This window comes from Pyrus communis, chromosome 8 (genome assembly GCF_963583255.1).
Source record: "Pyrus communis chromosome 8, drPyrComm1.1, whole genome shotgun sequence".
Classification (NCBI taxonomy): Eukaryota; Viridiplantae; Streptophyta; class Magnoliopsida; order Rosales; family Rosaceae; genus Pyrus; species Pyrus communis.
Genome location: NC_084810.1, coordinates 23,620,951 through 23,646,408, shown reverse-complemented (window position 1 = coordinate 23,646,408; position 25,458 = coordinate 23,620,951). Strand labels below are relative to the sequence as shown.

General features: G+C 39.0%; 5 protein-coding genes across 10 annotated transcripts; 2 read left to right on the top strand and 3 right to left on the bottom strand.

Moving 5' to 3' along the window:
• Positions 1-2,913: 2,913 nt before the first annotated feature.
• On the bottom strand, positions 2,914-5,537 carry LOC137743181 (protein DOUBLE-STRAND BREAK FORMATION; the record flags this gene model as incomplete). The annotated part of the gene is made up of 4 exons (XM_068483071.1): positions 2,914-3,436; positions 4,045-4,231; positions 4,807-4,950; positions 5,196-5,537. Coding segments are annotated over 4 exons (855 nt in total), but the record flags the coding sequence as incomplete, so codon positions are not given.
• Positions 5,538-6,343: 806 nt separating this feature from the next.
• Positions 6,344-9,928, bottom strand: LOC137742207 (transcription initiation factor TFIID subunit 15b-like). 6 transcript variants are annotated; one of them, XR_011069365.1, is made up of 8 exons: positions 9,644-9,928; positions 9,429-9,546; positions 8,490-9,207; positions 8,138-8,288; positions 7,985-8,060; positions 7,333-7,539; positions 7,156-7,210; positions 6,344-7,048 (listed from the first exon to the last, which is right to left on the bottom strand). XR_011069365.1 is itself a non-coding variant. In XM_068482003.1 (8 exons), the coding sequence occupies exons 1-6, from the start codon at positions 9,867-9,869 to the stop codon at positions 7,431-7,433; spliced, it is 1,398 nt and encodes a 465-aa protein (XP_068338104.1). In that variant the 5' UTR covers positions 9,870-9,928; the 3' UTR covers positions 6,344-7,048; positions 7,156-7,169; positions 7,419-7,430. The 6 variants fall into 6 exon arrangements, 4 of the variants coding, with proteins under 4 accessions (XP_068338104.1, XP_068338102.1, XP_068338103.1 ...); XR_011069366.1 differs by having other exon boundaries at positions 7,419-7,539; XM_068482003.1 differs by having other exon boundaries at positions 7,156-7,169; positions 7,419-7,539.
• A 406-nt stretch (positions 9,929-10,334) lies between these two features.
• On the bottom strand, positions 10,335-13,004 carry LOC137743686 (glucan endo-1,3-beta-glucosidase 9-like). Its single transcript, XM_068483617.1, has 2 exons — positions 12,639-13,004; positions 10,335-11,623 (listed from the first exon to the last, which is right to left on the bottom strand). The coding sequence occupies exons 1-2, from the start codon at positions 12,974-12,976 to the stop codon at positions 10,510-10,512; spliced, it is 1,452 nt and encodes a 483-aa protein (XP_068339718.1). The 5' UTR covers positions 12,977-13,004; the 3' UTR covers positions 10,335-10,509.
• A 5,772-nt stretch (positions 13,005-18,776) lies between these two features.
• On the top strand, positions 18,777-21,326 carry LOC137743180 (uncharacterized). Its single transcript, XM_068483069.1, has one exon. The coding sequence runs from the start codon at positions 18,777-18,779 to the stop codon at positions 21,324-21,326; it is 2,550 nt and encodes an 849-aa protein (XP_068339170.1).
• Positions 21,327-22,474: 1,148 nt separating this feature from the next.
• LOC137743179 (nuclear matrix constituent protein 1-like) lies at positions 22,475-24,142 on the top strand. The gene is made up of 2 exons (XM_068483068.1): positions 22,475-23,126; positions 23,172-24,142. The coding sequence occupies exons 1-2, from the start codon at positions 22,475-22,477 to the stop codon at positions 24,140-24,142; spliced, it is 1,623 nt and encodes a 540-aa protein (XP_068339169.1).
• The last annotated feature ends 1,316 nt before the right edge of the window (positions 24,143-25,458 follow it).

The following is a 25,458-nucleotide window of genomic DNA, read 5'->3' as shown; positions in this document are numbered from 1 at the left end:
CCACTTAAATAATATTCTTCTCTACTTATAAGTAAGAGATTTTAAGTTCGACTACTATGTGGATATGACAAGTTCGATACTAAATTATTATGTGACGTACTTAAATCCCTCATCCCTCATCCCTTAGTATTTGAGGTTCTACTATAAACCCATTAATGAGCGATTATTACTTTCAACAAATACATCATTATACGAAGAAAAAAAAAATGTTGAATTTCTTTCTTCTTCTGCAATATATAGAGTCTTTTCTTTCCTTAACGAGCGATTATTACTTTCAACAAATACATCATTATACGAAGGAAAAAAAATGTTGAATTTCTTTCTTCTTCTGCAATATATCATTCCTCTGCTTTCTTCATTTCATCAACACATTACCTCAGAAAACGCGTATATATTTTTAATTAATATTATACAAGTTTCAGTTTTGTGTTTCAAGTTTCAAACCCTAAGGTCTAGGAAGAAGAAAAACTTCTACGCTCTAGACGGTGAGATCTATGTGAAGTTTTTGTTTTACTGTATATTTTAAGCAAATGAATGAAGTAGAGGAAAAACAGACATCTTTCATCAACTTAGAGGAAAATAAAACATGCAACCTCCGATGCAAACATTGAATGCGCTTGCCTTGGTCATATGGAAGATTCGATTCTTGAGATATATGCATGCAGGTTTTCTTAATATATATATATATATATATATATATATGTTCTAAAATGGTGGATAACATTAGAAGCCATATAAGTTTGACAATGGCACCCTCAAACTTCGGTCATATGCGCTATCCTCACCTCAATTTCAATTTCAATTTGCTTGAAACAGAGTGGTGTTGGATTTCCGATGCTTCCATTTTCCCACTATCAACACAATACAACGAAAATAACTATATATGTTTGGGTTTGCATTCTTAAAACGAGTCATATTTTTCTTCTTCTTTTTTTTCTACAAAATTACAACCACAATTTGACATCTCTATTAATTAATAAAACCCTCCTTGTCAATCAAAAGAGATTGAAAAGAAAACTTAGTCTTCTATCACACAAAAAAAATGATGGGCAATAATATAATTTCACATGTTCAAATTTTACTATTTTTTATTGAAGCCTTACCTGCAGATGATGTTAAAATATCTCTAATATTTAAAAATAAAATCAAAAACAAAAACCTCCCACTTCCCCCACTTTCTCTCTCTCTCTCTCTCTCTCTCTCTCTCTCTCTCTCTCTCTCTCTCTCTCTCTCTCTCTCTCTCTCTCTCTCTCTCTCTCTCTCTCTCTCTCTCTCTCTCTCTCTCTCTCTCTCTCTCTCTCTCTAAAAAATGAGTTCATACATACAAAGTATGTAGGCAAATACTAGTATTAGTAAAAGTAACTCATTAAAAGTATATAAAAACAAAAAAAAATATATATATATATATATATATATATATATTTATACACGCGTGTTAAACTATGCATGGTTAACTCGTAAACAAATAAAAATAAGTATTTTCAGCTTAAAAATATTAGGGCAAATATGATGCGGCTGGTAAAAGCTAGGCCACGTTAATTATCAGTATAGCCTTAACTTTTAGTTACATAACTTTTTTCATAGAAGCGAGAAATAGAAAAATTAAACCTAGCACTTCTGCAGTATGATTAATTGCTCTCAAACACTTAAACTACAAGTGTGTTGCAAGTACATAAGTTTTGATTTCAAAATTCTATGTAGTACCCAAAAGACCATTGCCAACATAAACTATACAGTGTGTAGAAATGGAAATTACTAACGCACTTTGTTTTGTCTTACTGCACTTTTTTTTTTCCTAGCATTTAAATTGAATGAATTAAAAAATAATCAAGAGACTAAATAGGAGAGATTCTTGTGTGCAGCACCAGATGAGGGGTGGTGTGAAAGGGGTGAAATAGAAGTGGACAAGGACTAGCATGACAAATTAGAGAAGGGTGGTGCTATCTACACATCATTTTTTACGTTCCACATACTCCTCTCATTTTCAGGTTGAATAAATTGAGAAGAGTCAAAGAACAAAAATTAGCAGGGGTGTGTAGAAGGTAAGAAAGGGTGTGTGGCTAGCACCACCCATAAAAAAGAGTAGAATAGGTGCATTTTTTGGTGTCTGAAGCCACACGAACACGTGGTTCGACTGTCAGATCCAAAATTTCTTAGTAAATAGGAACTGAGATTCTCTTTAGATCTCTGTGTTTAGAGCAGACGGATCAAAAAAGCCGTGCTGTCAAGAGAGAGAGAGAGATCTTACTCATCAAGGATTGGTTTTGTATGAAATGGGCCAATGTGAATCGTATAATTTAAATTGAGTGGTCTAAATTTTCAAATTCATTAAAATGAAAAAAAGCAGAACATATTCGATGATAACGAAAAAGAGTACCAAGACTGACCAGAGGGAATTGGTCGGAGTTTTCAGTTTAAACAAAAAGAATCTAAGATGGAGAAACTTCGAATCTAAATATCGAGAGAGGATCTCAATTCATTAAATAGAGGAGTACATAAACCATTTTCACGCACAAAAAAATGCAGAAGAGAGTCAAATTAATAAACAAAAACAAAAAAACAAAATTTCGAAAAAGGACAAATAAGTATGAGCACCTTTTGTCCGAATGGCCCTCTAATTGAGCAGGCCGGAGAATGCCACCTAGGTACCTGCGATCGGGCCTTGCAGACTGATACATAGAACTCCAAGCCTAAGGGAAAACCAATGTGATTCTTAAAATAAAAGAGTGATATTATTCACACATTCATTTTTATCTCTCACATATTTTTTTTAATTTCCAGTTAGCATATCGAATGAATTAAAAAACATCAATAGACAAAAATTTAAAAAGTTGTGCAAAAAGTAAAAAGAAGTGTGTGAATAGTACTATCCAAAGTAATCTAAGCAAAATGTACCCAACCGTGGGGCTTTAGGATCCATCTTTTGTTTTATGTTTATTTCTGATGCAAGTAAATATCGCAAGAAGGCCATTTGAACACAATACCTTAAATACAGGATAACGACTCTTAACCACATAAGCTACAAGTCCGCCCCTTGTTACTGTAGTTTGACAGCTACAATGTCAATGTAAGACATACTACATGAGACCAATTGTTATTGTTGTGATTGTAGATCTTATCTTTGTTATGATTAAGATATTCAGGCACTTGGTGCACACAAGCACCTCTAAATCAAACTTCAGGGTTCCCTTCTAGGCTGCAAATAGAATCCACGAGCACAAGGACGTTGACAATGTCCCCCAAAATGGACTAGGCTATGATTCATTAGTCATCCCCAGCAAGCTTCGACTCATGTTCAATTTTCGTAGATTCCGCCTTCTGATTCCATTTCGGAACAAAGTGCTTGCTACACATTTTGGCTCCTTGAAATCTAAAGGACGCTCCGTGCTCTTCTCCTTTAGTCTCTTTTTCAAGTAGTCTGCCGTCTGCGCTTGAACTGATATCAGCCAACAGAAGTTTCCATGATCAAATTATAGCAAACAACCCCCGAATGCCGTGGATAAGTTAATACATTAACTTAGTTACCAAATATGAGTCACATAAAACCAAAGAGAAGAACTACATTGAGATTTCCTGTAGAGATACCTAAGCAGGAGTAACTATCGATTAAGGAACTGCAGCAAACACTGCAACATCGTACATTTGTTTTCGTTACAATGGAGAGTAGCGAACCCTTGACATAGCCTAATCCTAACCAACTTCCCCACCTACCCATATCTTTGCATTTCATTATTGCCCCTATATGACGAAAGCGAGAGGTTTGTTACCTGAGTATAAACCGGGTATAAATTCTCACTATTTGAAAGCAGAGATAATAGCATCAAAAACTTACCTCACATCGCAAATAGGTTAACCGAAAGCATTCAGTATTATGACCTAATATTACGAAGCAAATAGGAAGCCTGGAAAGCAACCACAGTAAAGTGTGGACATAATTATCAATTCACATTTCAAGTTGACTCTATCAGCAATTCTGGCACATAAAACACAAACAAAAACACGGCATTCATATTGAAGAAAATCAAAACGGTTAGGAAGAATTACCAGAGTGGGAAGAAGCAGATGCCATGGCACAATCCTTGAGTCTCTTTATCTTTTCAATTGCTTGCGCACTTTCGAAGACTTCATCTGTTTTTGGGTCTTCAGTAGATTTCCTCATAACGTTAACTTCATCTGTTTTACGGTCTTCAGTAGATTTCCTCTTAATGCAATCCAATGCATGTTCACATGCCTACAGAAAAACCTTGAATCAGGATATACACCACAATAACAAAGATTGACGATACAAAAAGTGTGTTGAAAAACACACATAGCATGCAGTTGGTTATTACATATAACATGAGCAATTACATGATAAAAATGCAATAGTCTTGCGTGTCTAATCCACCTTCATCTAGTAGTAAATAAGCCATTTGTATAGCACTAAATATAAGATTTGTTGCGCTTGTGCCGCTCATTTTAGGAATCAATAGCAATCAAAAGAAACGATAACAACAAATTTAAAACATGTAGTCCCAGGCTTTAAAAATAAGAAATCTGCATGTTGTCAACTGATTTATATCTTGTTAACTTGAAAATAAGAAATCTCAAGGAAAACGATAACTAGGGTATCGACCACAGATTTAGTTATCAAGCAATTGATCATAGATCTGGGTACTAAATCAATCATAATCTGAAAAATCAAACAAAATTCCTTCTTTATTCCTTTAGCTACACCTGCACTGCTTCTCCGGATACGAATAAGTTGAGAAATTAAGAACACTGATACAAAGTAGTGATGGTTATGAAGGTGATGATCACACTCACCTTTCCTGCAACTGAATAGAAACCACTATCTCTTGACTGGTGAGCAAAATTCAGCCATTCCGTATAAGAAACTTGTAGCCACGGATTCGTCGAAGATTTGACGTCCCGCAAAAGCAATGCCTCATATCTCAAAGCCAAACAACTCTGCAATCACAAACCGAGCCACAAGCACATAGCAGATAATTAGTACCAAATTCCAAAGAACCCTAGCGATTTGGCTTATGACATAATTAACTTCATAAAATTCACCAATTTCGCCCGAAGTGGCATAAAAAAAAATTAAAATTAGGAATAATTACGCCTGAAATTGAAATCTTTAATTGAATCAAAGTAAGGGGGTACGATGAAAACAATGAAATTGAGAGGATTTGAGTTTTGAGAAGATTTGCCTCAACATCGCCTACTAGTGCGAAAGCGCGAACGAGAAACTCAAGAACCAGAAGCTTCTCCTCCACATTTTTCTCTGCAGTTTCTCGCAGAATGGAGAGGGATTCAGATTTCATGAACTGCCTGAAGCCGGACCTGACTTCCATCGACGACTTTACGTCCTTCGAAACCAATGCTGATTCCAATACTCGTAGCGTCACGTTATCGAACCTGAATAACTCAAGATTTTCAGTAAAAGAGAGAGAGATGGATGAAAGATTGGAGAAGAAGCAGAAATGGACCTTCTGTTCAAGACGAGCGATCGAAAGAGCTCTGACATTTGGGCGGCAAAATGGTTCTCTGAATTTCAATTTGAGAGGGATTTATAAACATAAGATGGGCCGTAATGGGCCTTCAATCTTTCAAATTAAGGCCCACTTATCACAGAATCGAGGCGAAATCATATTTCCCCGTCAACTGTCGATTTTCTGTTTCTTTTTCAACTTACTCCGTTCCATATTCGAACTATCCACTCTTGATAGGGTGGTAAAAATGTTGTACTTACAGAAAAAAAACACATTTTATGTTACTTTTCATTACTCGTATTGGCACATTTTAAAATATTAGATTATTAGTAACCAAATTGAAAGTCAAAATCCGAAAAAAGTATGTTTACGAGTTTTTGACTCATCGCTAAAATATCTTTTACAAACATAAGAAAGCGTCGCAATGCTACAAGCTTACAATATTCTTTCCTATTTATAAATGAAAAGTCCTCAATTCGATTAGAAAAAATGCGACCAATAAAATAAAAAACCATAAGATGGGGTGAGGGCCTGCGTTGAGTCGCCGACGTGCGGAGCAGTAACAACCATAAGATGTGGTATATGAGTTTTGTTGTCCACACAACCGAGCACTAACAACCAATAAGATGAACACTCGGCAAACACAAAATAGAGGGAAAAGGGCTGCAGTTGCTTGCATCGACAAAGGTTTTAGGCAAAACAAACACCTTACGGACCGCTTATGCATCTCGGAACAAACACCAAATCATATCGCAAAACGACAATCGTACGGAGATAGGCGGTTTTAAGCCCAACAATTTAGCACATCAATTTACAAACAAACAGCAAATCACCACTTCAGAACAAAAGGAAAAATAGAGAAGACATCAAGGAAACAAACGGTTTGATTCAAATATGCAAATGTTTGGGATGTAATACAACAATTTGAACTCCGACCGCAAAGTGATTACTAGGGTGTACTCCATCATTGCCTAAACTAAAAACTGAAAGAAAACCACAAGGCAAATGCCAAGAATACAATCGAAGCACATGACAGCAAGCACCCATCAGCAACAGAATGAAGGACATGATAGTTGACGCGAGGAGCTAGTAGCTACGCGGATATTCTTGTCATCCACAAGTACATTGCAGTCACCCACAAGGAAGACAAGCCCCACCCAGTAAGTAGCTGAACAATTAAGGCAACCGGTAGGCAAAATTTTAGGCACCATGACGTTTTGGCACAATACTAGATCTTAAAACACTAGATTGATGTGGTGAAGTAGAATCACCGCAAAGCAAAAGCCTCGATGTAGGAAAAGAGCCTCCACACAACATGATCAAAAATCTCTAACCAATCCAATATAACAAAATCCTACATGGAAAACCTATTCCTTGTAACATGGTAGCAACTTAAATAAGTTCAGTTGGAGATCAAAGTTAAGCAAAATCCAATCCAATGGTCAGGATTCACATCTAACATCGAGTACATTCCAATATAAACTCCCAGCCACGGGAAGCATCTTCAGTGATTTCTCATACGGGCGACAAATTTTCAGTCAGAAAGCATGTACAGATATCAATGCTTGCATCTGAGCCATAGATATAAAATGATCAGATGCAATCAAGAACCCAGTGATGCAAATCTGGGCAATCTCCAAATAAGCGTTAATAATGGTTACGAAAGAGCAGCACTCACCTGAAAATATCAACCTACCATAGCAGCAAGCAATTTGGAGATTATCGACTTGTCTCTATAAAACATTCACACAACTAAAATCAATCCCATGCATATAACTGAAACTCCTCCAGGTAGTTTTAGGTAAAGTTAATATAGGAGGACAGAGGCCTTGCTCAGGGTTAGTGAACAACCTACCTCTAAGTCTCCAGTTTAAGAACCCTCCAACGGAATACTACAAAAACCCTCAGACAACAATTCTCATTACATAAAATCTGCTTCACCTGGAAATTCTCTCAGTAAGGACGCGAACGGTTTCCGCCGTGCTGATGTCTATCAGCTCCACCATCTCTATAACTGTTGCGCCTGTCACCGCCACCATATCCACCTCTACCGCCACCACCACTGCTTGCACAAGAAAAAGCAGGTCAGGACTCAGCATGCAGCCAAGTGCACAAAATTAAATAAGCAAACCAGAAACTCAATTCATGCAAAAACACCGGACCCACAGTTAAAATAAACCAGCATGCAAACAAATTGCCATAATAAAAAAAAGCTACATCTCTTCACTACAGAAAACCATATATTGCAAAAGAATTTCATAAACCACATCGGAAATTCAGTGTATCACCCATTAACAGAATACCACAATTGAATTAATCAATGACTTTAGTGATTGTGACATCAGGAAAAAGAACAAAATATAAAACCCACAAGCAAATATTAAACATCAGGATACATATCCACTGGAAATTTCTCCCAATTTGAGGAAGCAACATAGAACATGAACAACAAGAAAAAGAGTTACTTTCAACTTCACTCAAAATGTAAAATGTACATAGATATCTACCCTTGTTCAAACGAAGGCCTTGGAGCTGATCTCTCCGCCATTCCAACACTGATCTTATAGCCCCTTAAGTCATAATCTGTAAGCACAATACCCAGTTAGAAAAGGACGACTTAAACATCATCTTACCATGCGGAATAAAAGCAAAAGAGTTACCATTGTAAAATCCACCGGCTGAATGTGCAGCAGAGGGATCTTCATAGGCTAAACATGCGTCACCTTTGTTTTTTCCAGACTCGTCTGTGTATATTTTGATATTATATGGCCATTGATCCTTATAGCCACGTTTCTGCTTGATTCGTCCCACCTGAACAATAACTTAGCATTAAGTAACCGAAAAAATGTATACCAATTTGTGGAGCTGACAAGGCAATTTAACTTGTTCCTACAACTGCTAGAGAAATGAAAAATAAATTTCCATACAGATCCTCAAACTATAAAAATCAGTAAACAAAATTCAATCTTATAAACTCGGATGCACAAAGTTCAGAAGTAGGTATGGATTTACTTGTCCAATGCCTCCAAAGAGCTGCTGAAGTTCGTCAACGGTAACATCTGGTGGTAAGTTTGATATGTAGATTCTAGCATTGTCACAAGTATCATCACAATTCTGGTCGCACTGCTTCACCTTAGCTGGGGCTTCCGTAGCAGCACTGCCATATCCACCACGACCACCAGCACTGTATCCACCATCATATTTAGCTGGAGGGCCCCCACGCCCACCACCCCTTGCATCACCTAGACCATCACCACCATAACCACCTGCAGGACCACCATAAGATGGGGGATATGATCCAGGTCCACCAGTATAGCTTGTAGGAGGCGGAACTGCATCTGTTCCATAACTAGCATTGTAAGATGGTGCGTAATTGCCTCCAGCTGCACCATAGGACGGTGGAGCACTTGGAGGAACCTGACCATACCCACCATCATCTCTTCCTTGACTACCACCATAAGAACCACCTCTACTACCACCACCGCCTCTACTGTCATAACTACTGCCTCTGCCTCCATCATAACTGCTACTTTTACCTCCTTCATAGTTACCACTTCGACCCCCATCATAATTACCACCCCTACCACCACGGTTACCACCACCGTAGCCCCCACCACTTCCTCCTCTGTTATAACCACCACCACTGCCACGATCACCACCGGCACCCGAAGGAGAGGGCGTGCCACACTTATTACACTCAACTCTTCTTGCAAAGTTTGAATTGCCACAGCTATATACAACCATACCGATTCCATAAACCACATATACATATGCAATAAGGAAAATAAACAAAAATATACAAATTTCGACTTAAAGCTAATACTTTTAGTTTTAATTCTAAGAAGTGAATTCTAAAACCAATAAAATATACGGCTAAGATTAAATAAATCATAAAACCGATCAAAATCAAATAGAAAGAAAGAAAGAGATAGAAAGAGAGAAAGGGCTTACCCTGGATTAGGACACAGCCAATCACCATCTCTTCCACTGCCACCGCGGCCGCCTCTGCCGCCACCACCACGGTCGCCACCTCTGCCTCCACCACCACGGTCGCCTTGATATCCTCCACCTACAATCAAAACCAAATCCGTCAAATCAAAAGCAAAAGAATTTAAAACAATTATAAACTCTTATAAACTCAAAAGGAACAAAGTAATGAAATTTACCTCGGCCACCACCGCCACCGCCCCGTCCACCACCGTAACCACCTCCATCGCCGCCCTTACCTCCGTATCCACCACCACCGCTTCCACCATAGCTCCCGCCTCCACCACCACCTCCATAACCACCAGAACCGCCTCCATATCCGCCAGAACCCCCATAGCCACCGCCGCCGCTAGATCCGTATGTCGGAGGGGCACCATCGCCCCCTTGACCGTAGATTCCAGCCATGATCTAGGTTCGAGCGAGAGAGAAGCGAAACAATCACAGGGACACAGAGATTAGGGTAAGACTCGAAACAAAGATACTTACGCGCTGGAGAGCATCTACTTTATATATGTCTCCAAGACTTTGACTCCAACACGTGTTACTTAATTATGTCAAAGCCCAAACCCGAAGCCCTTTGAGTCCGGATTGGGTTTTCTTTGGGCCTCCAGGCCCGTTACAGCTTTCCTTTTTCTTTTCTTTTTTTTATTATTTATTTTTAACAAGTCAGAGGAGGGAGATTCGAATTCAGGCATAAGTGGCAGGTACATTAATCTAACCAATTAAATTACAAATCAGCTCTTGATATCTCCCCCACCAACTGACCTAATCCACATACGCTTGTAGATCTCGTCTTTTCTTACTAATTGGGAAATTGAAATGCTCACACTCACACTGCATACTAACAAGAAACAAATATAGAGATTTCCCAAACCCTTCTTTTACTATCTTGAATGTTTGTAGAGCAATAACTCCAAGAATTGTTTGAACCTCACACAAGTTACAACAACAAAACCGGCAACAATCGATCAGCAGTCGGATCATACAGCGGCAAAAAATTTCCTCAGATATCTATTTTCTCAAAACTTTCCTCGAAATCTAACGTCTATGTAAATCGGGGTAAAGATAACAAAAGGGTTGTCACTAGCAAGGTCATCCACAGGGAAAGGTCGTCCGGGCGGAGGGAATCTGAAAGAGAAGTGCGTAGCTGAACCGAGAACCTGCAATTATCCACGGATGGATTGACAGTTGTGATTAAACCCAAGCCACCAAAGTCACAGCTATCTGCACTCTGGTTATGCTGCTGATAGTAGCTGTTAAATGCATATGAGATATTGCCAGGCCAACTGATATTGGAGCAAGACCCGCCAGGAGACATTGCACTGCAATCGGCATGCGAACATGCCTCTGAAGCACTAGCAGTTGCATTAGATAAGTCCCTGTTATTGTTCACCACGCACCACTTAGCCGGAAGGTACTCCACATTCTGTGCGTCCACGAGATTTTTCGAACCTTGGATGAAATCAAAACGGTACTTGGCTTGACCATCAAAAGTGAAGACACCCCAATGTCTCTCAAAATTTCCAGTGCTTATGCTTCTTTGGTCCTCATCTAAGAGGCTAAAAACATATGTTTCGCTCGGAGGATTCCGAGGTCTGAGTGGGGTTCCCGATTTGCTGCGAAGGTGCGCCATCAGGCCTTTCATGAATGTCTCTGCAGTGGAAGTGGTTGCATTTGCTGCTCCATCTGTAGGCCAACCAATCTGTGACACAACAATTTCCATCTTAGGAAATCCTACTTTTGACAAAGCAGTAACCAAGGTGTCATAGCTCAAGTCAAAGCTGTTTTTGTATGTTTTGCGGCTATCGTTATGAGGTTTTGCATTATCTTTAAATAGAGTGAAGTCGAGGGAAATGTTTTTGTTCTGGCGGAGACTTATGAACGGGGAAATGGTTGCAAAGAATGGTGAATTGTGCTTGCTGAGAAACGTGAGCAGTTCAATCATGGTTCTATTGAGGTCAGCCCGAAAGTGTCCTTTCGAAGGATGGCCAGACTCTGACAGGAAGGAATCAAAACTACAAGGCACCACTACTTTCACATTGCTCTCCAATTTTGCTCGGGCCAAAGCTGTGTGAACATTCATTGCTGCTCCTATGACGAATGGGTGAAATTGTTCACCATAACCCTGCAGAAATGACTCATCTCCAACAGCAACATACCTGAAAATAGACTAGTTAGAAACCAGTAGATAAAAAACGAAACAACCATATCTTGATTCAGGAATGAGAAAAATCCATTCAACATCTGATTTGATCAATAAACAAATATTCAGTAGTTACTCTACGAGGCTAATGAGTTCATGAACCGCGAAACCCCTGCTACAAAACTTTATCTGTCAAATTGTCCTTGCACGGCTGGCTAAACCTAAAAGGAAAAAGTGATATTCTACCATTATCCTGCAAAGATTTCTTCTCACTACAAAATTTGCTTGTTCGATCAGTCCTAATGCAATTAAGCCCAGTGAGAGATCACTGATACTGGCATGTTGAAGAGGCAACAGGCTCCTCTTTAAAGATTAATAGACAGAGGAAAGTTTCTTGTTGCTCTAGCCTCTAGGCATAGCTCTCATCTCCTAGAAAGTTTATTGGTTTATTTGAAAAAAATCAAGCACCAATGCAGCGCTTGAACACGCCAGGGGACTTGAACTAGAAGCACCGGAACACAAATACCATTATCTACTCTTTTCTTTTATTCTTCAACCATGAAGAACACAATAAAAGTATCTTTAAATTCCATATGCTGGCTCATACGACATCAAAGAGTAACCTTGACATGATGGTTAAGCATCTACTCTGAAAAACATAATGATGAATATTTCGACATGGTCTCCTTTCGTTTGTGGTTCTTTTCATAGACATTGAACTAAGGATAATTTCACAAAAGTCCCCACTTCATGCGCAATGCAACTTTGATCGAAAACTACGATTTTTTAACATCTACATTGCCCCAGAATTGCAACACAATGCCAACGATATCACTTAATCTAAGCAAAAGCAGTAACAAGATACATTCTTTCTAAATGTGTTACACAAATACAATGCAATTCAGCAATTGGGTATTTCTAACAATCAAATTTCATCGACAGTAAATCAACTATTTGCCACCTAAAATCCAAACGCAGCATCAAATTAAAACCCCATCGGGCAAAAAACCAAAGAGAAGACGAAAACTCACTCAATTTTAACGCCGCCGCCGCCGCCCTTGGAGACGTAGCGAGTGACATTGTCATGTACCCAACTCTCGGCAGCCTTCTTGGAAGAGTTGAGGGATTTAAGCAATGCATTGGGAATGCCCACAGTGACGCTAAGCTTGGACCCAGAAAGCGCTCCGAGGACGCCTGGGTCGGCGTCGAACAGCTTGACCTTGGTGACATTGTTGGACTTCAGCAGCTCCACCACCTTGGTCGGCGGTAGTGGGTGCGACGCCGTCGTACCCCAGTTCACGCCTATGGATCCGCAGGTGGAGAAGGTGGTCGCCAGGAGGAAGAGGAGTGTGCAGAGATTTGGGGGCATTTTCTGGGTTTGTACTTTGGACTTGAAGAGGGAGATAAAAGGCTAAAGTTTTTTATGCTGAAAAGTAGTATATGAGTGAGAATGTTGGTGGAGGCTTTTGGCAGTTAGCGGTGTTCTCCGCTAATTCAGCAGTCCTACTTGGCAATTTCGTCTCTCTCTATAAATTATGAAGTTTAATTAGATTTTTTTATCTGTAGGCTATAGAGTATAGTTCGGAGGAGATCTAATTCCCCTTAACAATGTGTGTACCACTTTAATCTTGCGTCACAAAATAAATTCATATATCTATTAGAAAATTTGTTAATTTAGTTGTTTGATAGTATAATAATAGTGGGTTCTACGTTTGTATTGACGTGATTGTCAATGTTATAAGTTGGTAGTATTTCAATACGAATGTAGAAATCATTGTTATTATGTCATCACTTATCGGCTAGCTTAACAAATTTTTAACGAATGTCAGACATAAGAATGAATTCCATAAATTAATATATGACATTACAATATATAATTTGCTCAAAATAGTAAAACAAGTATTGTATTCCATACCATGTTTATGAAATAATTGTTCAATGTTACTACGAAACACATATCTCACATGTTTCATTCACTTTCTATTATTTTTTAATATCATCATGTCATCCCGATCACCAAGTCTTCTTACAAGACCTATGCATAAAGAAGAGATTCTATCTTGCAGCCACGGCATTATCGTCACTCCTCAATAGGTATTAGTCACATGTTCAAAAATGGACGGCCCATTCAAAAGGATACTTGCTACATGGTTAATTAGTGACAAGAAAATATCTCTCCACCTAATTAAAAACCGTTTTTACCATTATTCATTTACTACAATAAGATTGATGAATCATGAGAAAACTTCGACATCCATCATCTTATAAAACAAATAACAACTTATATTAAATAATTCTACTTCTAATTGCACTAAGAAAATTTAGGATCAAAACCTCACGCCTATTCGATTGAATAGGTGGTTAATTTGGTGATAGTATTAGTGTGGTTAGACCATCTCTAACTGAGGGCTGGCCAGAGGGTTCGTTTTAGCCCTCTAGCCCTCTAAAATATTAATATTTTAATGAACAATATATGGCCATATTTGCCTCCATCTCCAACCGAAGGACATAGGGCCAAACATAATTTATTATTTAAATTTAAAAACTACAACAACTTAAATTTAAAAACAACAACTTATATTTAAAAACCACAACTTAAATTTAAAAACTACAAATTAAATTTAAAAACAACGTTAACTTAAAAACTACAAATTAATTTAATATCCATAATCAACATCATCTTCATCATCTGCCATTGTAGAAGTATAGTTAGAGGTAAACAACTGCCGCCGGGTTATAATTTCTTTCTTTTTTTTTTCCTCTCAAAATAGGCCTTACTCATTGGAGTGTAATTTGTAATGTTCTTTTCCATGTTCTTATCATCTATCTCTTCTTGTATTTGTTTAGCCCATTTATCATGCCTACGGTTCCTTTCTTCCGCGACAATGGCATTTTGCTCCGCCAGTAATCACAATGAGGCCGCCACTTCCAGTTGAGCGGCGTAATCATCATTTGCCTTACCCTTTTCCTTCAACCTTCAGGACTTGTTTCGTCCCATAGCCCTAGGTAAGGAACCTTCGCCCATAGATGAATTTTCTACCCTTGTTTGTTGAATGGTATGAGATCCATCTTCATCCATATATACAGATGGGGATGCAATTCTGAACATCGACATAGAACCTACTATATGTTGAGGTGGATCTTCAAATAACACCCACCCTTTACAAATTTCTCAACAACACTGTGAAACTGAAAGGGTTTTGAGCTGCCCTTCATATAGAATTCCTCCGCTTGGTGTACCTAGAAAATATAATTACAAAAATTAAGGGAAATTAATTTATGAAATTAAAGGTAATATAATTAAACATTTAAAATAAACTGTGAAAACACTAACTTCGTCGTAGTAATTGACACCGGTTTCATGCCTACTTGCGGATGCTAATAGTACTTGATGCCATTTATTCAAACTTGGATGAAGATGTTTCTTCCATCTTGAAGAACAACTCTCGTGGTTTTGGTTATTCGGTGGAATGGTGTCTTCGTAGAACTCTAAATATTTTTTGGACACACGAGTCCAAACACCTTCACTTGTTTGAGAAATCCCACTCACACTATCTTCCGAGACCCATCTACAAGCCCTGCAAAGAGCCTCATCTTCTTTTCGGGTCCAAGGCCTACCTTTCATTGCATATGAGGCCATTTGAAAATTATTGAAAAAATTGAAGGAAATATTTTTGGAAGAGGTAAGAAAATATAATGTGAAGAATTGAAATAGAATGAAGTGAGTTAGTATGGAATGGTGAAATTATTCGAGAAATGATGTATGAATGACTTAGGTATTATAGGAAAAAAAAAAGGTTTAAATTCATTAAAAAAAGAAATTGGCCCTTTCAAATTCAGTGGGGCCCACGAGCCCTCTGACCTAGCCCTCTGTTGGAGACGATTTTCAGACAATTTTCAGCCCTCTGAACCCTTTTGTTAAAGATGAACTTAGTAATTAACCATTAATCATTATGTTTGAAATCTCAACATAATACAAAAGAAAGTTGAGGGTTTCAAAAAAAAAAAAAAAAGTTGCTTGAATAACTGATGTGAAAGTGATTGGATGTTTGATGCATTAAATAATAGTTACAAGTGAAGAGACATGTTGAACAATGAGAAATGCAACACATCGGCCATCTTCGGATTCTCTTTGTGAGGATTCGGGAGATTCGTGAATCGTGTCCATTCATCGTACATCGTGCGGTCCGAAATCATTTTAAATATTTTTTATTTAAAAATAAACATAAACAGTATTTGACAAAAATTGATCGCACGATGTACGATGAACGGACACAATTCATAAATTCCCATGATCCTCACCAAAAGAATCCGAAGAAGATCATGTTAAATCTTAAAATTACACAATACAACTTATATTAATTAGTTTCACTCATAACTGCACTTTTTAAAATAAGATATCACCCGTCTTTTGAATAGTCATAATCTCACCTATTTATCGTATAACGTACGGCCAATTTTCGTTAGATACTATTCATATTTAATTTTAAAATTTAAAATTTGAAATGATTTCTGACCGTACAATGTACAATGAACATGTGAGATCACGGGATCCCTAAGAAAAGGATATGGTCTGTAACTAAAATACTCAGAAACTTAAAAATAAGAATCCTCAATTCCGTTGAGATACATTTATTCACAATCCCAACTCATTTTCTTTATGGAAATCCGACAACATTAATAAAAAATTTGGGCCCACCAGTTGGCCCTTTCAGATTTAGTGGGGCCCACGAGACCTCTGACTTAACCCTCAGTTGGAGACGATTTTCAGACAATTTTCGGCCCTCTGGACCCTTCAGTTGGAGATGAACTTAGTAACGAACCATTAATCATTATGTTTGAAATATCAACATAATACCAAAGAAAGTTGCTTGAATAACTGATGCGAAAGTGATTGGACGTTTGATGCATTAAATAATAGTTCTAAGTGAAGAGACATGTTGAACAATGAGAAACGCAACACATCGGCCACCTTAGGATTCTCTTTGTGAAGATTCGGGGGATTCGTGAATCGTGTCCATTCATCGTACATCGTGTAATCAGAAATCATTTTAAATATTTTTATTTAAAAATAAACATAAACAGTACTTGACAAAAACTAACCGCACGATGTACAATGAACAGACATAATTCATAAATTCCCATGATCCTCACCAAAAGATTCCGAAGAAGATCATGTTAAATCTTAAAATTACGCAATACAACTTATATTAATTAGTTTCACTCATAAATGCACTTTTTAAAATAAGATATCACCTGTCTTTTTAACAGTCGTAACTAAAGGAAAAGCATCCTTGTCGGATCCTTTTCCTAAGGATCCTAGGGATCCCGTGATCTCATCCGTTTATCGTATATCGTGCGATCAGTTTTCGTTATATACTATTCATATTTAATTTTAAATTTTAAATTTTGAAATGATTTCTGATCGTACGATGAACATGTGAGATCACGGGATATCTAGGATCCCTAAGAAAAGTATATAGTCTGTAACTAAAATACTCAGAAACTTAAAAATAAGATTCCTCAATTCCGTTCAGATACATTTATTCACAATCCCAACTCATTTTCTTTGTGGAAAATGATCCTCATCAGATCCTTTTCTTGGGGATCCAGTGATTGTGTCTGTTCATCGTACATCGTGTGATCAGAAATCATTTGAAATTTAAAAATTTAAAAATAAATATAAATAGTACTTAACAAAAACTGACTACATAATGTACAATAAACGATCACGGAATTTCCCAGATCTTCAGAAAAAAAAATCTGGCGAGGAGCCTTTTCCTTTCTTTATATCTTTTTCTCACTCTTTTACTTTCCACTAATGCATTTCTTTCTTTATGTCACCAAGAACTGCATCACTTTTGCGTGCCAGTTCAGGATCCTTTTCCTTTCTTTAGGATTTGGATCCTCGCCGGATCCCCTCCCAGGAGATCATAGGGTTCAACGTACGTGAACCGTTGATAAAAAATCATGCGGCCATAATTTAATATTTTTTATATTTTAAAAAGTAAAATAACCTCGTTTTACGTGAAAATATAAAAAAAGTAAAAAACTATGACCATACGATTTTTTATCAACGATCCACGTACGTTCATCTCTAGAATCCTCAGGGAGGGTATATGACGATGATCCAAATCCCTTTCTTTATATCTTTTTCTCACTCTTTTACTTTCCACTAATGCATTTCTTTCTTTGCATCACTTTTGCGTGCCAGTTGCTGCCGACAATTGGTGAGAAGCTAACATAATGGGACCCGTATGGAAGTGTGTTGTATACACTTGCTTGTGAACCATATTTCCTACCGTTGATGCAATTGCTTTTGACTCCTGGGCATTGAATGGTGAACGAAGAATTCTTCTCCTAAGCATTGAATGGTGAATGGTGAATTTTAGTCCTAGGGCATTGAATAATGAACGAGAACATCCAAAGGCAAGTAGAATAGTCGCAATTGAAGGTAAAATGAGAAAAAATTAGTTAAGATAATTTAGACACATGAGCTAAAGACATACAAATACTCCAATAAAAAAAATTCGACAATAAGACAGAGAGTCGGAGCAAAATGAATAAAGGAAGACCTAGAAAGACTTGAAAAGAGATTTTTAAGAAAACATATGAAATCATTGGAGTTAATGAAAGATTTGGCGCAAAATCAAGCGTGGTGGTATTTTAAGAATTATACAGTCGACTCTACTTAACGATGTTAAAATGAAGAAATATGATGTTAAATAGAAGAAAATTATCAAGATACGCAGAACACAGAACAAAACAACACATATCATTATGCAATTGAAAGAATACATTAAAAATAAATTTTCCGACAATTGTATAATAGTGTATTGTGCCCGTGTTCTTAATAGACTGAAAATTATCTTCTTTTAATACCGTGTGAGTTGAAGACCGATATGTGACCCGTTGGCCTAAATCATTACTCGCTTTCCACCGTCTCCCCTCGAGTGTAAATCATTGTGATAACGTTTGTGGCTCAAATTAATTACAAATTAAAAAAATCTACGGAACTCCACAACACACTCTGACGCTATCTCCTTGAACGAGAGTACGGTTCGCTGCGCTCAACTATCTCGCTTACAACTGCGGGCGATTCCTCACCGCAACGACGCCCTTTTCAGCTAGGAGGTTATGCAGAAGCAGCCACGGCGGCGGAAGAGACAATGGAGAAGCTAGAAGCAGCAGTGAAAAAATCGGAGTTGAAGCAGAGGACTCTGCGCCAGGCGTACGACTGCGTCCACGCCCAAGCGAAGTCCCTCATGTTCTTTTCCGGACAGTGGAAGGACCTGGAGGACCACTTGGAGTCCACGCGCCGATCCGTCGAGGCCCGATTCCGAGAACTCGAGCACCGCGAGGAGGAAGTCCGAGTCCGGGACGAGGATTTGGAAGCCAGAGAGTCGAGTTTCCGCTCGGAGATGCAGGCAAAATCCAATGAGTTGCAAGTGCTTCAGAAATTGATCGAAGCGAGAAAGGACGAGCTGATCTCGCTCCAATCGGTGATTCAAGAGCTCAGCGAAGAGGTTGCTGTTCAGGAGAGGCGGTTGACGGAAGTGGAGGATTTCGTGAGGGAGAAGGAGAGGGAGTGTGAGATCATCGAGGGGCGCATTGATGAGAGGACTAGAAAATTGAATTCGATGGAGGCGAAGGAGCGGGAGGCGGCTGAGCGGTTTGAGGGATTGATGGACAAGTGCAACGCGGACATTGAGTTGAAAGAGAGGGAGTTGGGAGAGATTCTGAGGTCGATCGAGGTGCGAAAAGCGGAGTTTGATTTGAGCGGGGAGGAGCTGGAATCGGCGCGAAGATCGATTGAGGAATGTGAGAGGGAGTTGAGAGCGAAAGCGGCGGACATTGAGTTGAAAGAGAGGGAGTTGGGAGAGATTCTGAGGTCGTTCGAGGCACGAAAGGCGGAGTTTGATTCGAGCGGGGAGGAGCTGGAATCGGCGCGATGGTCGATTGAGGAATGTGAGAGGGAGTTGAGAGCGAAAGCGGCGGACATTGAGTTGAAAGAGAGGGAGTTGGGAGAGATTCTGAGGTCGATCGAGGCGCAAAAGGTGGAGTTTGATTTGAGCGGGGAGGAGCTGGAATCGGTGTTAAGGTCGATTGAGGAATGTGAGAGGGAGTTGAGAGCGAAAGCGGCCGACATTGAGTTGAAAGAGAGGGAGTTGGGAGAGATTCTGAGGTTGATCGAGGCGCGAAAGGCGGAGTTTGATTTGAGCGGGGAGGAGCTGGAATCGGCGCGAAGGTCGATTGAGGAATGTGAGAGGGAGTTGAGAGCAAAAGCGGAGGAAGTCGAATTGAGGGTAGGAAGGATTAGGGAAATGGATTTGAAAGAGAGTGATTTGGGTTTGCTTGAGAATGCAGTGGAGGAGTGGAGTTGTGAGCTTCAATTGAGAGAGAAAGAGCTCGAAAAATCGAAAGAAGAAGGCGAAAAGTATTTAGATAAAGTCTCCAAGGGACTTCAAGGGAGAGAGATCCAGCTACAAAGGAAGGAGAGCTTACTGCAGAGGAAAGAGAGCCAACTTCAGCAGCAGGCCAGAGAGCTTGCACTGAAACATAAAGAATTGATGAAGGAGATCGTTGAAGAACACACCGAAACTCTGAAGTCGACAGAGAGGCAAATTGAAGATCAGGCCAAAGAGATTGAGTTGAAGCAGAAAGAAATTGATTCTATAAAAAAATCCGCCGAGGAACGTACCCAAAACCTGAAATCGAAAGAGGGACAACTTGAAGACAGGGCCAAGAAGCTTGAGTTGAAGCAGAAGGAATTGGATTCGATAAAAAAATCCGCTGAGGAACACACTGAAAACCTGAAATCAAAAGAGAGGCAACTCGATGACAAGGCCCAAGAGCTTGAATTGAAGCGGAAGGAAATCGATTCAATGAAAAAAATGGCTGAAGAACAAGCTGAAACCCTGAAATCAAAAGAGATGCAACTCGAAGAGCAGGCAAAGGAGCTGGCATTGAAGCACAAGGAATTAGATTCGATTAAAAAATCCACTGAGGAACACGCTGAAAACCTGAAATCAAAAGAGAGGCAACTCGATGACAGAGCCCAAGAGCTTGAATTGAAGCGGAAGGAAATCGATTCAATGAAAAAATCCGCTGAAGAACAAGCTGTAACACTTGCATCTAAAGAGAGGACACTCGAAGACAGGACGAAAGAGCTTGCATTGAAGCAGAAAGAATTGGATTCGATCAAAAAGGCAGCTGAAGATCACACCGAAACCCTGAATTCGAAAGAGAGGGCACTCGATCAACAGAGGAAAGAGCTTGCAGTGCAGCAGAAAGAAGATTCGATCGAAGAATTGGAAGGTACCCTTGCCAGCAAAGCAGATCATTCTCCCGCAAGTAATGAATCCAGCATCGATTCGGATGGTAGAGGTCAGAAACGCAGTACCGCCACTTTTGACTCCGGGTTCCAACCGCAACAACAGCGCAAAAAGAAGGATCGTCGGACATACGAATCAGCTGTTCCACTGCCAGCCTTCGACCCAGGCTATCCTCCGCCATCTGAATCAGCTATTGCACATTATCGAGAGCGAAATTACACCCCAGTAGGCTATCCATCTCGGCATTACAAAAATGGTGGACACCTCCTACACGCCATCCATACTTTTGGTCCGGATCCGGGAATACATTACCGGCCGCATCCGTACTTTCCCGGCCCTCCTCCTACACGCCATCGCGGATATGTTGGTCGGACTTTGTTGTAAATGCTCTGGGCATAGTTTGACTAGTTTTGAAATATAACTTTTAACTTTTGATGTATAAAAAATAAAAACCTTGATTTTGGAGAGACTGTTATTGCTTACGTGCAATCGATGACATATTATGCAATTGAAGGATCCACCGACTGAACTTAAAGAAAGCATCTCATCTCCACCGTTAGATATTTATCTAACGGTGGAGATGAGATGCTTATCTAACGGTGGAGATGAGATATTTTCTTGGTTGGGTTTGGCGCATGGTTTGATTGAGTGGTGTGTACAGTGTAAAGTATTTGAGAAACAATGGATTGAACAAAAAACTTCTAACCACCAGAACAATACATCACTTTTACTTTCGAAGTTTTTTAGGTAATTTATAAAACGTTGGCTTAAGCCTTACATTGCAATTTCTCTTTCTAGCTATCTTTCCAAATTACCTTCCCCTGTTCTGTAGGACATGGTACTTTAAAATAATAGGTTTTTAGCCAAAATGGTACCAGAGATTAATATAACTTTACTTTGATATTTGATATTTAAAATTGATAGAAGTAGACTCTGAAATTGTTCACCGTCAATTATTTGTTTCTTCCATAAAAATCTCCATTAGTTAAGTGTATTTTTGTCAAATCAACCCCTTCACTTGTAATAGTAGAATGACCAAAATAATTGACGGTAGATAATCTCGGTGACCACTTCTATTGATTTTAAATCTCAGTGATCAAATGAAAAATTATGTCAATCTCAAATAACATTTCGACTAAGAAGCCAAATAAGTATTTAAATACTTGAAAACATGAATTACATTCTTCTTTTTTTCCTCTAGGGCATGCAATTTACCACACTCCGCCTACAAGAGAGCTATTATTTATAATTTAATTTGGTTTCTTGATTAATTTTTATTATCTCATTATCATTTTAATCCTATTTCCTTTATTTTTCCTAGATGCTGTGGGAAAACCACTTTCCTTTGTTTTCTCCTAACCCTCTTTCCTTCAGGAAAACAGTCTCTATTTAATCAAACACGTGAGCTTGCTTTAACCATTTAGCACAACTACATTACTCTCTCTTATCGTCCTCTTGTTTCTAGGGTTTTTAGCAGACGATCCCTCGCCGCCACGATGTCGTTTTCGTTTAGTGTTTATGCGGCAGAGACGATGGGGAAGAAGATAGAGTGCGCTTTGAAAGAATCAGAGTCGAAGCAGAGTCGTTTGAGCAAGGCGTACGGTTGCCTTCGCGCCCAAGCAACCTCCCTCGCCATGTTTTCGGTACAGTGGAAGGAACTCGAGGACCATTTAGCGTCCACCCGCCAGTCCATCGAGGCCAGATTCCGGGAGCTCAAGAACCGCGAGGAGGAAGTTGGAATCCGCAACGAGCAGTTGGAAATCGAAGAGTCGAAGCTCAATTCACAGATGGAGTCAAAGTCCAAGGAATTAAGCGTGCTTGAGGAATTGATTGTAGAGAGTAGGAACCGCTTGCGCTCGCTTGAATCATTGATCAAAGAACACAACGGCGAGGTTGGTATTAAGGAGGAGAGATTGGAGGAAGTGGAGAATTCTGTGAGGGAGAAGGAGAGGGAATTGAATGAGATTCTGGGGTCGATTGAGGCGAGTACGGGGGAGTTTGATTTGAGAGAGGAGGAATTGAATTTGGTGCTAAGGTTGATCGACGAATGTGGCAAAGAGTTGGAAGTCAAAGAGGAGAAGCTTAGTTTGATTAAGCAATCGTTAGTAGAGCGTTCGAATGAACTCGAATCGAGAGAAGCGTTGATTAGGGAAGTAGATTTGAAGGAGAGAGAAGTTTGCTTACGTGAGAAGGCACTGGAGGAGTGATCATGTAAGCTTGAACTGAAAGTGAGGGAGCTTGAATTGAAAGAGAAGCCAATCGAAGAATCGAAACAAGAAGGTGAAAAGTATTTGGATGCAGTCTCCAGGGAACTTCAAGGGAAAGAGAGCCAACTGCAAGGGAAAGAGAGTTTACTGCAGAGGAAAGAGAGCCAACTTCAGCAGCAGTCCAGAGAGCTTGCATTGAAGCAGAAGGACTTTATCAAGAAAATCGATGAAGAACATGCCGAAACCTTGAAGTCAAAAGAAAGGCAAATAGAAGATCAGGCCAAAGAGATTGAATTAAAGCACAAAGAAATTGATTCGATGAAGAAATGCGCTGAAGAACATACCGAAAACCTCAAATCAAAAGACAGGCAACTTGAAGATCTGGCCAAAGACATTGAGTTGAAGCACAAAGAACTTGATTCAATAAAAAAGTCCGCTGAAGAACAAACTCAAAACCTGAAATCAAAAGAGAGGCAACTTGAAAAGCAGATGAAAGAGCTTGCATTGAAGGAGAAACAAATTGATTCGATCAAAAAATCCGCTGAAGAACATACCCAAAACCTGAACACGAAGGAGAAGCAACTTGAAGATCAGGCCAAAGAGCTTGCATTGAAGCAGAAAGAAATTGATTCGATAACAAAATCCGCTGAAGAACATACCCAAAACCTGAACAAGAAAGAGAGGCAACTTGAAGATCAGGTCAAAGAACTTGCGTTGAAGCAGAAAGAAATTGATTCGATAAAAAAATCAGCTGAAGAACGTACCCAAAACCTGAACACGAAAGAGAGGCAACTTGAAGAGCAGGCCAAAGAGCTTGTAATGAAGCAGAAATCAATCGATTCAATAAAAAAAGGCGCTGAAAAACAGACCCAAATCCTGACATCGATAGAGAGGCAACTTGATCACCGGGCGAAAGAGCTTGCAATGAAGCAGAAAGAATTGGAACATACTAATCAATCCATCATCAATAGGGATTCTTACCCATTGACATAGTTTCCGTGCAATACCGAATCCTGGGGTACATTGCCCATTGACATAGTTTCGGTGCAAGTTTAGGTGAGATTCTTACGTGCAACTGGGGATTATATATATCACGTTGTAGTAGTCGAGTTAGCATCCGATATGTTATCGTCTGAGCAATGATTGTACCTTCAGTGTGGCACTGAAACACACGAGCTGTGTACACGATTATATTTAGATCCAAAAGGCATTTGATAAGCCTTCAATCCCTTGAAACAATTTTTTAAGTGATTTTATCCTTCAAATTAATAAAATTCAACAAAACCAAGATTGATCAAAGTATACTCATCTTAAAATTTAGCCAAAAAACTCAAACGCGATCGCACTTGATGATTTGGCGGAGGCTTTTGGCAAATCAAATCACAGAGTTCTTAAGTGTCTTAGGAGGTGAAAACTGCAAAGCTTGGATCTCGCCCAAGAAGATGGTGGACACCATGCAAATCTCCTTACAGAAAATCAATGTAATATGCAAGCTCTTAATTTGTAGTTTTAATTCCTGGGATTTTTGGTGGAAGCAACACTGGAATCAAATTTGAGATGATATGTGAGTTGGTGGGGAGGGAGGATGAGTTGTGAGGACGATGGCATCAACCGGTTTTATTTCCTGGAATTTCCAGAACGAATCGAAAGAGGAGCAAAATTCGATTTAACCCTATTTTGACGTCAGCACATTACATTTAATCTTATTTTGACGGAATAGACAGAACACCGTTAAAGTGGAGAAAAAATCCCTGAAGAACCAAAAGTCTGGATGCCACTGGTTTGAGAGAAATCTCAAAAAGCAGTATTCGTTTAAAGATTGTAATGATGAGATTACACAGATAGCCAAGGGGCTTATAAAGATACTAACACAACTCCAGAAAAACTAAGAGGCCTTAGAAAATTAAAAACGACATAATCCGGACGGTAATGAAAAAGGTCCGATTTTTATTACATAATTTGAAATGCTGTTTTTGAAGCCTAAACTGCCTTGGATGATTAAAATCCATCATACTTTAGGCTTGCCCTCCGTTGACAGAATCGCACAATGTTAAATATTAATTACAATTCAAAAATCTCCAAAATCTTTAACTAATTATATACAAAGTTAAAGTGCATCAAAATATATACACATGTGGTGGGCTAGCTCACTAACTGAGAAAAAATTTCTGGCCTAAATTTGCGCCAAAAATAAGTTAATAGGTCTAAAACTGGAAAAATTTTAGGACCGATAACTTTTAAAGAACTGATTACGCAAATATCTGTTGTGCTAGGATAGCACCAAAATCTTTTGGAACCAACTCAAGCTA

What these genes read in the sequence shown, in the direction of transcription:
- LOC137742207 (XM_068482001.1), bottom strand. Translation starts at nt 9,869, where the DNA reads ATGGCTGGAATCTACGGTCAAGGGGGCGATGGTGCCCCTCCGACATAC. An exon ending in TGGCTGTGTCCTAATCCAGG is followed by an intron (nt 9,208 to 9,428) that starts GTAAGCCCTTTC and finishes GGTTGTATATAG; the next exon opens with CTGTGGCAATTCAAACTTTG. An exon ending in AGCCGGTGGATTTTACAATG is followed by an intron (nt 8,061 to 8,137) that starts GTAACTCTTTTG and finishes TTGTGCTTACAG; the next exon opens with ATTATGACTTAAGGGGCTAT.
- LOC137743686 (XM_068483617.1), bottom strand. Translation starts at nt 12,976, where the DNA reads ATGCCCCCAAATCTCTGCACACTCCTCTTCCTCCTGGCGACCACCTTC. An exon ending in GGCGGCGGCGTTAAAATTGA is followed by an intron (nt 11,624 to 12,638) that starts GTGAGTTTTCGT and finishes GTCTATTTTCAG; the next exon opens with GTATGTTGCTGTTGGAGATG.
- LOC137743180 (XM_068483069.1), top strand. Translation starts at nt 18,777, where the DNA reads ATGGAGAAGCTAGAAGCAGCAGTGAAAAAATCGGAGTTGAAGCAGAGG.
- LOC137743179 (XM_068483068.1), top strand. Translation starts at nt 22,475, where the DNA reads ATGGGGAAGAAGATAGAGTGCGCTTTGAAAGAATCAGAGTCGAAGCAG. An exon ending in GGAGAGAGAAGTTTGCTTAC is followed by an intron (nt 23,127 to 23,171) that starts GTGAGAAGGCAC and finishes TTGAACTGAAAG; the next exon opens with TGAGGGAGCTTGAATTGAAA.